The sequence below is a fragment of the Melanotaenia boesemani genome, chromosome 7 (assembly GCF_017639745.1).
Source record: "Melanotaenia boesemani isolate fMelBoe1 chromosome 7, fMelBoe1.pri, whole genome shotgun sequence".
NCBI classification, from domain to species: Eukaryota; Metazoa; Chordata; class Actinopteri; order Atheriniformes; family Melanotaeniidae; genus Melanotaenia; species Melanotaenia boesemani.
In genome coordinates, this window is record NC_055688.1 from 24,670,662 (window position 1) to 24,685,092 (window position 14,431).

Sequence of the window (14,431 nt, forward strand, 5' to 3'; positions counted from 1 at the left end):
CACTCTAAACTCTCCCTAGGAGTGAATGTTAGCGTAAGTGGTTGATAACTTGGCCCTGCTATACCCTACCTAACGTTTGCTAATTGCTGGGATAGACTCCAATGTCCATCCTACCCTGAATTGAACTAAGCGGAATGGAAAATAAATTAATAAAAACTAATTTGTATTCCCCTGTTTTTATTTTAAATAATTAAAGATTTTTATCAGGTTGTGACTTGATATAAATACATCTTGATTAGATGATAAAATATTGCTGTAACACTGAAAATATAGTATTTCTAAAGAAATAAAAAAGAAAATAATTTTTAACATCTAAAGAAAATATTGTTAAAGCATTGGAAGTCCAGATTCATTGAAAAACAATGTATTAGGAGTCATCAATATTCCTTAAAAACTGATTTACTTCAGTCATTTAATCATACCTCAGTCATGATTCATGGTCAGATGACATGCACACCATGGACCAAGACAGCAAGGTGCACACCTCATATTCATCTGGAATTAAACTGCTTTTATTTCATTGTGGATTTGACAAAAAATCTCCCAGATTCCAGCTACTTCACTCCAAATCAATCTTTTCACAAAATTTATATCTTGTTGAGCTGAAATGTGAGATTTTAATGACACAAATAAGATCAGTCTTGGGGGCCTTGTTCTAGAAAAAGCTGTCCAATATTTCTTTTTTTTTTATCACATTACAAACAGTCCCCCCCCCCCCCCCCCCCCCCCCGGTTCTGGCTTTAAACCTGCCTATCTGAAACGTTATTGTTGCTGAACATTACTGTCCGCATGTGGATCTTTGACAGGCTTATAAAACATTATTGGGCTGCAAACACCTGTCAGACCTTTAAAAGACATACAGCAGCCTCAATTGAGCGCGAGTGTTTGTTCTTGTGTGCACCCTTGAATGACCTTGTGCAGTATGCATATTTCAGGGAGTGTGTGCATATTTGTGTGCATGCGTGCAAAAGAGAGATGCATACAGACACACTGTGCATTAATGTTTTACTTGCAGGCCTTCACGTTGCCCAACACTGGCATCTTGTGGAGTGATGCTGAAGCTGCTTATAAAGTCATTAGACGTTACATGTCTTTTTGCTCGTACATGTGTACAGGTACTTGTACAAGCTGAGAGACCTTCATCTGGAGGGTGAAAACTACACAGAGGCAGCCTACACCTTGCTGCTCCACTCTCGTCTGCTAAAGGCAAGGAATACACACACAAACACATGCATTAAGAGGTTGGGTTGTTTAAAGCTGGACTCGAGTGGCTCTGCCTAATCACTTGCTAGCCTGTAACAAATGAGACAGTTTTTTATGAGCTGATAAATGGTTGCTACGTCGCTGGCCTCCAAATGATGAAGCCCTGAGGTTAGTTTATGGCATTGCATCGGCCACTGCAGCTATATCACTATGGTGATTGATGCAGTGCACATGCACAGTTAGTATGTGTGTGATAGGGTGTGCATGCATGTGACAGAATATGACCTCTTTTGTTTCCTCGTCTCTTTTACTGGATGCTTGCAGGCTCACCAAGAAATACTGTGGGACAGAAGGAATTCTCCTGCTCTTTTTCTCCTCTTTCTGTGTAGTATAATTACATCAAAGCAGCCAAACTACAACCTTCTTTACAAGCTCCATTTGTCTGCAATGTCAGCGATGTCATTGACATTCCTGGAAAGAGCAAGCTGTAACACACAACATGCTCTGATCTTCTTGCTCACTGTGTTAAGCAGATTAGACTGAAATCATTATGTTTTGTTTTGTTTGATTTCCAAATGAATTTCTTTGTGATTAATGTGTTAGAAGATGAACTATGGTCTGATTTAAATAATGAATGAGACTGGTGCCGCAGCTTTTGCATATGTCCGGCTTGGTTCTATTATTGATATATTGTAAGAAAGAAACAAAGCATTAAGCTCTTCTACGAGTTGTCTTCACTACACAGGTTTACTTTTGTTCCAGCAGTAATTCTGTACACCCTCACAAACATTTGTCCATTTTGCCTTCCTTTTTGTATCTCTGTCTTTATTTCTACCTCGATCTCAGTGGTCAGATGACATGTGCAGCCCTCAATTTGAGTTCCACGGCTCCCAAACACAACGACAACTCAAAGAAACCCTCTATGACACCATCATTGACTACTTTGACAAGGGAAAGGTCTGTATGTTTGTAATGAGTAAATTTGTTCTTTGCCTCTTTACAATACCTACAAAGAGTAATTTTTTGTTTGTAGTAATGAATGCCTCAGAACCACATGTGTAAATTGATGATGGCCTTTACAAGTTTTTTTTTAGCAGAATAGTTGAAGTGAGCTTTGTTGCTGTTAATGAATTACTTTGGGAAAAGCCATATTTCTCCACACTGCACTTTCATCCTCTATTAACAATGAGATAATATTCCAGTCATTGTCTGTGTGTATGTTGGTGTCATAGTCATTGTGTATTCTCTATGACGGCTTCATGGTCACTGAGGCGGGAATGGAGACTTTCCACCACTCTGCAGACACCTGGAAACAGATTTTCACAAGATGAAATCCCACCACAACAGCTGCCAGTGATTTATTAGCAGATGGCGTATTAAAGGACACTTCTGTTTCTTTTCTGTGTGTGTTTGTGTGTGTGTTTTAGATGTGGGAAGAGGCCATCACTCTGTGCAAGGAACTAGCAGAGCAGTATGAAAACGAAATCTTTGACTATGAGTTACTCAGCAAGAGATTGGTAATACATCAGTTCATACTTTCTGCCCAACAAACACGATCACCTGTTTTGCTGTTTCTCATTTCCCCAGTCATCTTCATTCTCTTTTGTTTATCAGTATTTTAGATGTTCTTGAATCATTTGAAAGAAAGACAGGTTTAAGATAACAGCAGTTTTTCTGCTGTTTAATGTTGAATTTTTGATTAATTTAAAACTTGACAAATATCCTTAAATTAAACATTAAAAATGAGATATTTTGGTTTTGCCTTTGACTTTCCAGCTTCAGCTTTCCTCATTAAAGTTTTACATTTTGCCATTCTGAACTTAAGAACCTGCACTTATTACAGCAAATATGCACCTTTTCCATTAATCATCTGTACTCTCAAAATGTACATAATTCAGCACGCCCATTCATCCATGTTTAATGCTTCACTTTGTTCCAGTCTTTTATAATTACCATCTTTCCCCATGAGCATGATATTTCATAGCCAGTCTTCATCTTCTTTAGACCACTCTGACTGTAACCCTAATCTACCTGCTTCTTTTAGACCATGTAGTGACACCACAGTAACACTTACTACTCTTTTGTCCCCTCTCCTTTAATACAATTTTCCTCTTCCCAAAGACATTCACACCTTTCTAAACAATCTTGAAATTCCACTCTCTCTTTATTTGACTGCAGTAGTCTCTCTCATCTAATTGATGTGGTTATATAAATGACAGACATTGCCCTTGGATAGCGTACACCTATTTTTTTTATTTATTTTTTTTCTTCCTCTATCACCCTCACAAGCCCAGCATTCTGCTGAGGATAGCTTTGTCATTGGCATGAGCTGATTAAACTACCCTGACTGCACACAGTGCACATCTAAAACTCTCCCCTGAACCCATCCTTGGTTTCTCATGTCACCTCTTTCTGCAGGAAAAACAAGCCAGGTTCTATGAGAATATTATGAAGATTTTGAGGCCCAAGCCGGACTACTTTGCTGTGGGCTTCTATGGACAAGGCTATCCTCCGTTCCTCAGGGTTTGTATTTATGTCTGTGTCTTGTGAGAATACAAATGAAAAGTGTTGCAATGATGCAATTACTCTGTGTTTCATAAAAATAAAGTGGGTTATAATTACTATCATAAAAAATATTATCACTTTGAAATCCAGACAGTTTAAAGAAGTAATGCTGACTTCATTCTGTGTTCAAATAAAAAAGGGTTCTGGACACATTTTTAAATTTACCTTTAAGGTAGTTAACAGGATTAGTCATTAACCCATAAGAGCCCGACGTGACATATTTGTCACATACAGTTTCTGAGACATTTTGTTTCAATTTATGGTATAAACTTTGCTTAAAATCCTGTTGAACACAATCTGATACTTGTCTTCTGTCCCCTAATAGATACCCAGAAGCAGAAAACCACATTATAATATTTTTAAATTATCACATGGCAATAAAAGATAGATACCCCCCCCCCCCCCCAAATAAATGTAATTTTTGTTACATTTTGTTAAAGGGCTAAATAAAGACCTCATATTTTAAAAAAATGGACTTTTCTTACCATTTTTTCATGGGTCGGGCCTTTATGGGTTAAGGACGATATTGGAATATCAAAGATGATTATTGCTCCTGAGTCATTATATGTGTTAATTTAAGGAATACGACAATGTCATGATTATCTACAGGAAGTTGTTTTGGAATTTATTTTTAACACCATTCAACTTCTCCTGGCTTCAGAACAAGGTGTTTATCCACCGGGGTAAAGAGTATGAACGCAGAGAGGACTTCCAGAACCAACTGATGAGCCAGTTTCCCAGCGCTGTGCGTCTCAACATGACCACAATGCCAGGAGATGACATCATGAACTCTCCACATCAGTGTATCCTTCAGGCAACAGAACATTAAAACATACTTATAAATATGCAAATGACACATACGGTCATAAAGAAAGATTTATTACCTTTTAGTATACTTTTGGTATTTTTAAGTATTTGGATCAATAGAGGAGACTGAATGGCAAACACAATAAATCTTATCCAGATATCAGGTGCAGGTGTTTTGAATCCTTTCATTGTGTCACTTCTAGTCTGATTCCACAAAGAATTTCATGTTGGTTTTGTTGTATCCTCGTATCGCAGACTCCAGTGCTACAAGTCGGACACACGTCTTAAGTATCTGTTTGTACGTGTTGACACATCCATAGTGAAGTGCTATCTGTCATATATAGTGTAGGTTCTTAAGCAATCTGAACCAGATATCCAGTGTTTCACAGTGCAGCCAGTCCTGGAGATCCCTCCTCGTTTGAAGAACAAACCTGTCCCCGACCAGATCATCAAGTCTGTGCAGTTTAATTCAGCATATACTTTTTTCAATAAATGATTTTTTTTTCCTGGCAGTTCTTTCTTTATCATAAATTATTTATTTTATCATCTTTGTTTGAATTATGTATTATTTACTTGTCTTTGCTTGTCTCTTTTTTGCACAATGTAGCTTTTACAAGTCCAACTATGTGCAGCGTTTTCACTATTCCAGACCTGTGAGGAAAGGACCTGTGGACCCAAACAACGAGTTTGCTGTGAGTTGCTTTTCTGCCATGAAAAGAGCCACACATATGGTCACATGAACAATAAAAATGTTTTAAAAGCTGCTGTTCGTTTCCATTGCTGAAATGCTGAAATAAATTGCTCCTCTATTAGGATTTTAGTGTGTTATAAAGTATGCACATATTAAAAATCATCTCATGTTAAAAGGTTTGAGATGAGTAGCTGAGATGAAGCATCAGGTTCGGGTATTAATGCTGATTGTGTGTGATTTGATTAGATGAAAAGAGATGTGCAGTAAGTATAACGTCTGGCACAAGTTCAGTCGTCATTGCTAAATATGATTTTGGGTTATGAGTATTACCAAATGACAGACATTTCCTTAACACCTTTGGTTTTTTCTCATTGTTCCACCTGTTTTTTTAGTCCATGTGGATTGAACGTACAACTTTTACTACTGTGTACAAGCTGCCCGGGATCCTGCGCTGGTTTGAGGCTACAGACATGAAACACGTAAGTCTTTGGCCGCATTTTAACTCCATATTTGATTTGAATGTTTGTTGAGATGTATAGTCCCATGCCATCACCACTAATTAAATCCTTTTTAAAAGGAAATCCTTCTGTCATTTCTTTACAATGCTTCTGCCACGTCCCTCATTTTATTTTTTCCTCTTTTCTCTCTTCTACCACTCTGCCCCCCTCTTTAGACAACCTTATCACCGCTAGAGAATGCCATAGAGACCATGGAGTCCACCAATGAGAAGATTCTGACCATGATAAACCAATACCAGGCTGACTGGAGCCTTCCCATCAACCCCCTCTCCATGCTTCTCAATGGAATTGTGGACCCGGCAGTTATGGGCGGCTTTGCCAAGTATGAAAAGGTAACTCTCAGGGATCAGCATTAGTATCAAGGCTAGGCAGATGAAGAGAAAGCACTTAACTGAAGATCCACCAGCTCACATTTAGCCCTTAAAAAGTAATCAAAGCCAAAGAAACTGTCTCACTGTAAGACTAGTGATGGCTTTAATATCTAAAATCTGGCTCACCTCCTGAGATTCCGAATATGATCCAAGTCTAATTTAATTTATTGAACTGCATAGTCTTCACACCTAAATATCCATCAATAATATAACACTGCAGCTATGATGTTATCAGTGTGCAGATAAAGAATATACTGTATGCAAGGGAAAGTCACTTTTATGTAAGATAGTCATACTTTAAACATATTGAACCCTTTAGATCTTTCTATCATGCATAAATGTTGGAACCTTTTCATAATTAAATTTGGCTGTGTAATATTTTCATCCAATGTTTTGTTTAACTTGCTTTTCCTTATTCTAGAAAATCTGATGATCTTTCAGTCATAGTTGTGCAGAATTATAGGGTTCAGCTTTCAAATACTGCTTTTGCCTGAGCAGGTGAGCACTACAGCTGATGTTCTTTAACCGAGTGTTGGATCTTTCCTTCACATCAGGCATTCTTCACTGAAGAATACACTCAGCAGCACCAAGAGGACAGAGATAAACTGCTGCGGCTCAAAGACCTCATCGCATGGCAGGTACTGAACATCGCTGACCACACGTACATCCTGCAAACAATCGTATTCCGTTCATGTTTTGTTGACACCATAACTTCTATATTTGTAGATCCCATTGCTGGGTGGAGGAATCTCCCTCCACGGGAAGAGAGTAACAGATGACCTGCGTCCTTTCCATGAGCGCATGGAGGAGTGTTTCAAACAGCTCAAGAAGAAAGTAGAGAAAGAGTATGGTGTGAGAGAGTTGGTAAGTAGTGGGGAAATGGATGAGAGAATGAAGTAAAGTAGAAAAATTAGAGCTTTTTTACTTAAGAAAAACTACGTCTGTAACACAAATATTTGGAAGGTTTGACAGAGTTACTGTGGTAATTAAGTTGCCACTTAGCTGACTGGGGCAATCTATTGATCAAAGGACTCTTAGAATCCCTTGAGTAGAGAGTTTAAATTTTTCTACAATCACAACAGACTTTGGATGCTTTGAATGGGGGCAAATATGGTTATTAACTTCTAAACTGGTTCTACCCTTTGGGAGAAATTATACCAATGACTAGAGGGATAATGTACTGTTTAAAGACAGTTTTTTGCTTCTCCCCCCCTGTATAAAAGCTGTACTTTAACTTCAGTACATACAGTACCACCATGGCTTTGTACTCTTTTATCTATGTATTATTCTGATTTCCTTTTGTTTCTCCAGCCTGACCTGGATGAGAGAAAGTCCACTCGTCCTCGCTCCATGCTACGCTCCTTTCGGCAGTCCATAATCTCGATTTCCTCTCTGCAGGGATCTGAATGTGGAACGCCAACGAAGTCCCATGCAGACAAGTAGCATAGATGTTTCTACCTTTTTATTTTAACCTTTAAACCATGTGTCTCAATCTATAAAGATGTTTTCATTTCTAAAAATCACTTCAGATCAACAATGATAATAAAAATTTGTTTTTAACCCCATTAAGTTACTACTTACACTCTGCCCCTGTCCATTCTCAGGGACTTTCCACCTGAATCTCCAAACTCCTGGTCCCTGCAGCGTTCCAGTGGCAGTGTTAGTATGAGCACAGTGGAGGAAGGAGTGGTGACGGTGGGTGATGCAGAGGTCAGACTGAGGAAGAGCAAGAAGAAGAAGAAAAGGAGCAGCATGATCTTCATCACAGAGGAGAGAGAAAGGACAAGCACGCTGGACTGCAAGCGGGTAACAGTCAGTGATAGTGGAGCAGAACAGGGACAGGAAAAGAAAATAAAAGAAAAGAGAGGAGGGGAAATTTAAATGTCTAAGAGATGAAAGATTCTGCTGAAGTGCTGCTGAGTTGCTGTGATCTCTGTCTCCCTCTAGCTGTCCAAGAAACAGGAGTTCCGCAGTGACACCAACTTGTCTGAGCCAAATGAAGGAAATGTGTTGCTGACCAATGCCAACTCCCGATCCCTGCCAACTATCACAGGTGACACACACACACACACACACACACACAAGAATCCACATGTGCTGCACAGCAAACTGAAATTCAGCTGTATCTGCAAAACAAGGGTCCACAAAGTCAAAATAAAAATTCATGACCTGGGACAAATGGGATAAAGCATTGTTTTTTTGTTTTTTTTGTTTGTTTGTTTGTTTTGTTTTTCTGTTCTACAAAGCTGGAAAACAGCAATGTCTTGATGGAAAAATGCCTCTGTGGCCCTGGCAAGCTGCTGGTGTTGCAGCACTGTAGCAACATAACACTCTCAAATGAAAGCTGTAATCTTGTATAAATAGGCAGCGGATTCATCTTGTTTCTACATCACTGAATTAGCTATATAACGCCACACTTCACTTGGTCCATCAAACTACAATTCACTGATGCTTAGCTGGCATCTGGCCACAATCAGACAAGCTGAGCCAGTACAGACGGTGGTGTTAATACACTACCTCTGATTAGCGCCGCTGGCTGCAGCTGAACAAACACAGATTGCCAACTCTGTTGCCAGAGCAGATCTCTATCAGCAGAGCAGCTGCAAAGGTCTGGCTGCAGAAGTGGGCAGAGCATTTATTTTAAACTTATAACAGGTGCAACACAAACCTTAAATCCTGCTTCTACCTTTATTTAGGACTGTCCTTGTCAGTAGCTGGGACAGAAGAGGTGGACTCATCCAGAGCCAAGAGGGACAGTAAGAGCATATCAGTTTGTGGGACCTCTGACCGAACAGCAGACAGACGCTCAAAGGGCGTCATTAACCTACTCTTCAAGTCCAAGGTAGATTAACAAGACTGTATGATTAGTAAGATCTAATAGACAGACATTACAAGAGCAAAATACACCAAAAAGCGCATGCAAAGCTCTATGCTCGGACTAATTTCTGCATGTTTTTGAACTGTACCATGTGTCCAACCTTTATGCTGAATTAAGTTCACTAGCTGATGGATTACTTTATATTAATTGTACAAAGTCATATTAGATTTTCCACATCTATAAAAATACAAATATACATATACTTAGCTTAATTTATGACTAGTCTTAGAATATTTCCCACTTCATCAAGATGTGAGATTAAAATTTATTTATATTTATTACTTGTATTTCTTACAAAGTCATTTTTGTCCTCTTGTTCTGATTTATTGTTTCTATGTTTGCTTAAACAGAGTTCCAGATCAGAGGATGTGAAGCCCAGCGACTCAAGCAAAGACAATAACAGTCATTTCTGATTTTTTTTTCTTACTGATTTGCATACTTTTACATGTTTGTTTTAAAAAAAAAAACAAAAAAAACAAACCTGAAATGAAAACCCTGACATCACCTAGTCAGTCTTCATGTCCCTTTTGCTTTATTATGATGGATTTTATCTATCAATAAAGTTTATTTTTGTTGAATAACCCTTTTTCTCTGTAATTTGAATGATTCACAGGAAAGCTAAATGCCACCTGATAGCTTTTTCAATCAGTTCTGCTTCTACAAGAACGAGCAAACTCAAACCACCCTGCTGATCCACTTAATTGAAAAGCTCCTTGTTAAGAATTAAGAAAAAAAGAGTTCATAAGAATTTATGTTGGTTTAGGAAATATTTTGTTGTCAGTGTTGTCAGCTGACAAAATTAACTCTAATTTTGTGTTTTTCAGAAGGTTTATATCAGAACTGTTAATTAGTGGTTAATTAGGTTTTTATTGTAAGCTATGCTGAGCCATTTACTTCCTGGTTCTGTAGTGAAACACTAATAGATGTATCAGTGTTTTTGCTTTAACTCAGACATATTTGGGCAAAAACATGCATGATGTCTTTGGATGGCTTTGATTTCAGAGTTTTGACCTCTGCTGTAAACTGTAGAGTGTAATTTGTATTTTGTGTTGCTGCATGCCAGTTCAATTGCTCCCTGCCCTGAGAGAGAGAGAGAGAGCGTGAATAATGAAAAACAGCTCAGGATAAAACCAGTCAGCAAGGACAGTGTTGATGCAGCAGGTCTGAAGAGCTGTGGTGGGCCAGGGAGGAAAAAAAAAAAAAAAAAAAAAAAAAACGCTTTGAGGCCAGTGAGCAGATCTCTTTTCACCTGCAGATGAAAAAAAGAAGAAAAAAAAAATCAATGACACACACTGCTGTCTTGCTTAAAGTTAGCAGTTTCACCTCTCAGTGACAGACAGCTGCATGTAATGAACAGAAATTAGTAACCAGCGTGTCATCAAGCAGGGAACTAATTCCTTACCTGACCTACCAAAAAAAAGACACTAAGTCAAAAAATATAATTTAAATTTAAGATAGTTTAATTATTCATAAAATGGATGAATCTCTTATTTGCCCTCTCAAGGTTTTAATTTCTCATAGTTCTCTTAGCCCTGGACTGTAGAAGTGCAGATTATTAAATTAGTTGAAGCATGGCTCCCCTTTCTTATTAATACTGCTATTAGCTGGTTCCACACTGACCACCAGGTTTCTCCACAGCCAATTTAAAGTTACAGAATAGCCTTTTAAAACTCGTGCAAAGTCCTGCACTTCAGCTCCCTAGTCTGAAACATGGAATGTCTAATTAACCCACTTCTTAGTGATTTCACCCCACAGACATCTATCTAAAAAGATGGATTTGGTTAGAAGCAAAGTGAAATGATATTCAATATATTCTCATGGGAAATGAAGGTGCAGCATTTGCTCGACTGATTAAGAAACCGATTACTGCTGAGACTCTTCTAGAAAGAGTGTAAATTTACAAAAGGAGATAAAATCCCTAGTTTGCCAATGGAGAAAGGTGAAAGATATATTTTAAAAACAGAAAAAAAACAACTAATTCATCAAAAATTTTGGAACAAATTTATAATGAAGCAGCATTACATTTGACTTTAGGCTCTATTTATCATATTCATGCTGAAGTAAATGTTCCCCTTTAAGGTACATTTGGTTTCCCAGATGGAAAAAAGATGAAAAATGTTGTATTTAAAGACACATTAAATTGCTTACATGTGTCATATTTGTTTGTATTAAGTGTCCACATGCCATGTTGGTAATAGCATCATATTTTAACCAAAACAAATCAATATTAATTAAAGAATAAATAAATAAGGTTGGTACATTTTTACTGGATGTATTGCCATGGCAATATATGCTGAAAACCTAACCTAGGTCATGTAACCAGATCATGTAAAAGCATGTAACAACTGCAATCCAATTCTCTTAGAAAATATAAAGAAGACAGACAGTAAAAGTCTTTGAGGGATGCCGCTATTTCTGTTTGATTTTCACAGATAACTATCCCCATATTTCAGTGGAAGGAAATACTTAGGGAATAACCAAGGGGTATATATACATACAAATATATTAATAAAGGACATGTGAAGGGAATGAGCAAAAAGCAGAAAGCAAAACAGAATACACAAGAGGAAGAACTACAAAATAAAAGGCAGAACTCAAACAGACCAGACAAACAAAACCCACAGACCATGACAACAATGATCTACATATGACTTCAGATTAATGACTCCCATCTGTACTAACTTGTTACATCTCAGTGCTGCATTTGGCATTATTGCTCACAATGTTCTGCTATAGAGGCTTAAACACGTTGGGATTAAAGGAATTGCATTAACTCATATTTATCTGTTAGATTTCACTCTGCTAATGTAAATGATAGGTCTTTCTTACACACCAAAGTCATGGAGTTCCTCAGGGCTCTGTACTTGGACCAATACTTTGTATGTTTTGCGTGCTTAGATAATATCATTAGACTGCATGCTATAAATTTTAATTGCTATGAACTAGCAGGAGAGATCATATTTCTCCAGTTTTGGCTTATTTTCACTGGCTCCCTGTTAAATCCAGGAGAATTTAAAATTCTCCTCACATATAAAGCTCTCTATGATCAAACTCCATTGTGTATCAAAGATCTTACAGTCCCATAAATCCCCAACAGAGCAGTTCAATTTACTTGAGGTTCCTACAATGGGAGGCAGATCCTTTGGTTATCAAGTCCCTCTCTTATGGAACCATTTTGGGTGGGAGGCAGACACACTCTCTACCTTTAAGATCAGGCTTAAAACCTTCCTTTTTGATAAATCTTATAGTTAGGGTTGTTTAGCCAACTCTGTTCTGCTGCTTAGTTATGAGCTTGGACTTATGCTTAGCCATAGACTGAGGGACATCCCATGATGCACTGACCACTTCCTTCCCTTTTCATCTCACTGCTCTTAAATTTCCATGTATAAACCTTGACAGTATTGGCAACATGTACTTCTATTTCTCCTGTCCTCTCGCAGCAGGTCTTCCTGACTAAAAGTAGCAGTGTATGTTGGTCTCGCTTTGCTGTCCTCTCCAACCCAACCGGTCAGGGCAAATGGCCGCCCTCCTTGAGCTGGGTTCTGTATGAGGTTTCTTCTTTTCTGTCACCAGCCATCTTGGCATGCTCAGGATGGGGAATTAAATTGAAGTCAAAATTAGATGCAATTCACTGATTTCCGTATCTGGGGTATAATTTTTTTAAACTGATTGTTTCATGATAAATTGGGTTAAATTGAATTATCTGTAAAGTTCCCTGACTGGAGGTTGTTGTGAATTGGTGCTGTTAAATTCAATTCAATTCAATTCAATTCAATTTAATTTAATTTAATTTAATTTAATTTAATTTAATTTAATTTAATTTAATTTAATTTAATTTAATTCAATTCAATTCAATTCAATTCAATTCAATTCAAATTCAATTCAATTCAATTATTACAGCTCTTTAATAGGGAAAATCTTATAGAAACTGTACATTTTCTACCTCTGGGCCTCAAGTTCTAAAATACTTAAATATTTCTAATATCAGGTGCATAAAGTCATCAAAATCAAAAAAGCACATGAACATGTAGAGTTCTTTAACCTTTCAAAGTTTGCAATGACAAAGAGCAAAGGAAGGACTGAGCGTTGCATTTTTCTTTTCCTTTACACAACAATAGTAAGAATCAATGTTTTTTTTTAACAAAGGGTCGAGATAACAGTTGATAATATAGCAACAAAAGTGAAATGTAAAAAATCTGAAGCAGTTTCGTAGTAAAAAGAATACTTAGTATTGACACTGCATACCCAAACCAAGTGGTAGAGACAACTCAGGCAGGTCTATTTCCACAAATCTTTAAGAAAATTCATTATAGTCATTAACGACTTTGCTTTACTAACTGGGAGAGCAGTAAGTTAGAGGGTTAATTAAGAAGGATTCTAAAGAACCAATAAAATATAGAAACACTGCAGGATTTTTTTTTCGTATCTCTGAGTACAGCTGCGCTGAGCTTCACTGAGCCTGAGAGCTACTGGCTGTTTATTGCTGTGTAGCTCCGTTCTGCATCAGTCTGGCTGGAGGATGATAGACTTGGATGAGCAGCTTCACTCTGTCTGAATACAGAATAAATGAGAAGTTGAAGGAAAAGTAATAAAGTTGATTATATGAAAACAGTGATACTGGGCTCCATTGCAGTGGCAGCAAGTGAAATCACAATTTCAAGCAAATTATAGATTAAAAATCATTTAATCTGACAGCAGAAACATGAAATATTGTTCTAATCAGGCATGACAACTATAGCTGTAGTTATTACCTTTAACCACTAGGGGGCAGTGAAACATAATTGATCTTACAATGCCTGCGTTCACTTGCAAGCCTCGTTTATCCTTGGAGAAAAAAAATGAAATGTTGAAATATTAAAATCATCTCTATATGAGGCACCAAAGCATTTTTTTTATACTTCCCGTTTGGGATTTGAAATAAAAGTGAGTGAATGTGTCCTGCTCTGGTGTCTGGCTGCTGGTGTAAGGGTGCAAGAGGTAATCACGTTGATTTTTCTGTCCAGAGAGGTTAAGTGTACATCTCTCACTGGACATACAAACTGTACTCATGGGAACCAAAGCTGCAGTGAATCTTTGGTTCTCACTCCTAGCTGTGATTTCAGCCACAAGGCAGTGTCAGCTACATTGTGTCACACCAGTGGAAACTTTCAGAAAACCTCCACATCTGTTTATTAAGATCTCAGCCATTCAGATACACCACCACACCACCAAGCACCATCTCTGTGCTCCAGATTGATTCAACCAGGACATGATTTCACTCTGTAGTTCTTTCATGTAGAATATAGGATAGTAACCCAAGAGCGAATTAAAGTTCATTGTGAAATTTGATAAGATGGAAATGTAGACAAGGATCTAACTCCAAACTTTTCTGGTCTGTCTTCACCTTAATTATTGCCAC

General features: G+C 37.7%; 1 protein-coding gene across 1 annotated transcript in view; it reads left to right on the forward strand.

Annotated features, from left to right (window-relative positions):
- LOC121642833 (dedicator of cytokinesis protein 2) overlaps nt 1-9,614 on the forward strand; it is a 104,732-nt gene extending 95,118 nt beyond the window's left edge. Inside the window, exons 36-51 of the mRNA XM_041989813.1 lie at nt 1,116-1,206; nt 2,050-2,160; nt 2,631-2,720; nt 3,622-3,726; nt 4,430-4,571; nt 4,947-5,028; nt 5,183-5,267; nt 5,659-5,745; nt 5,940-6,116; nt 6,710-6,793; nt 6,882-7,019; nt 7,467-7,594; nt 7,760-7,961; nt 8,103-8,208; nt 8,852-8,997; nt 9,384-9,614. Of these exons, the coding sequence (XP_041845747.1) occupies nt 1,116-1,206; nt 2,050-2,160; nt 2,631-2,720; nt 3,622-3,726; nt 4,430-4,571; nt 4,947-5,028; nt 5,183-5,267; nt 5,659-5,745; nt 5,940-6,116; nt 6,710-6,793; nt 6,882-7,019; nt 7,467-7,594; nt 7,760-7,961; nt 8,103-8,208; nt 8,852-8,997; nt 9,384-9,446 (1,837 nt within the window). The 3' untranslated portion in view covers nt 9,447-9,614. The remainder of the gene's footprint in view (nt 1-1,115; nt 1,207-2,049; nt 2,161-2,630; nt 2,721-3,621; nt 3,727-4,429; nt 4,572-4,946; nt 5,029-5,182; nt 5,268-5,658; nt 5,746-5,939; nt 6,117-6,709; nt 6,794-6,881; nt 7,020-7,466; nt 7,595-7,759; nt 7,962-8,102; nt 8,209-8,851; nt 8,998-9,383) is intronic.
- The last annotated feature ends 4,817 nt before the right edge of the window (nt 9,615-14,431 follow it).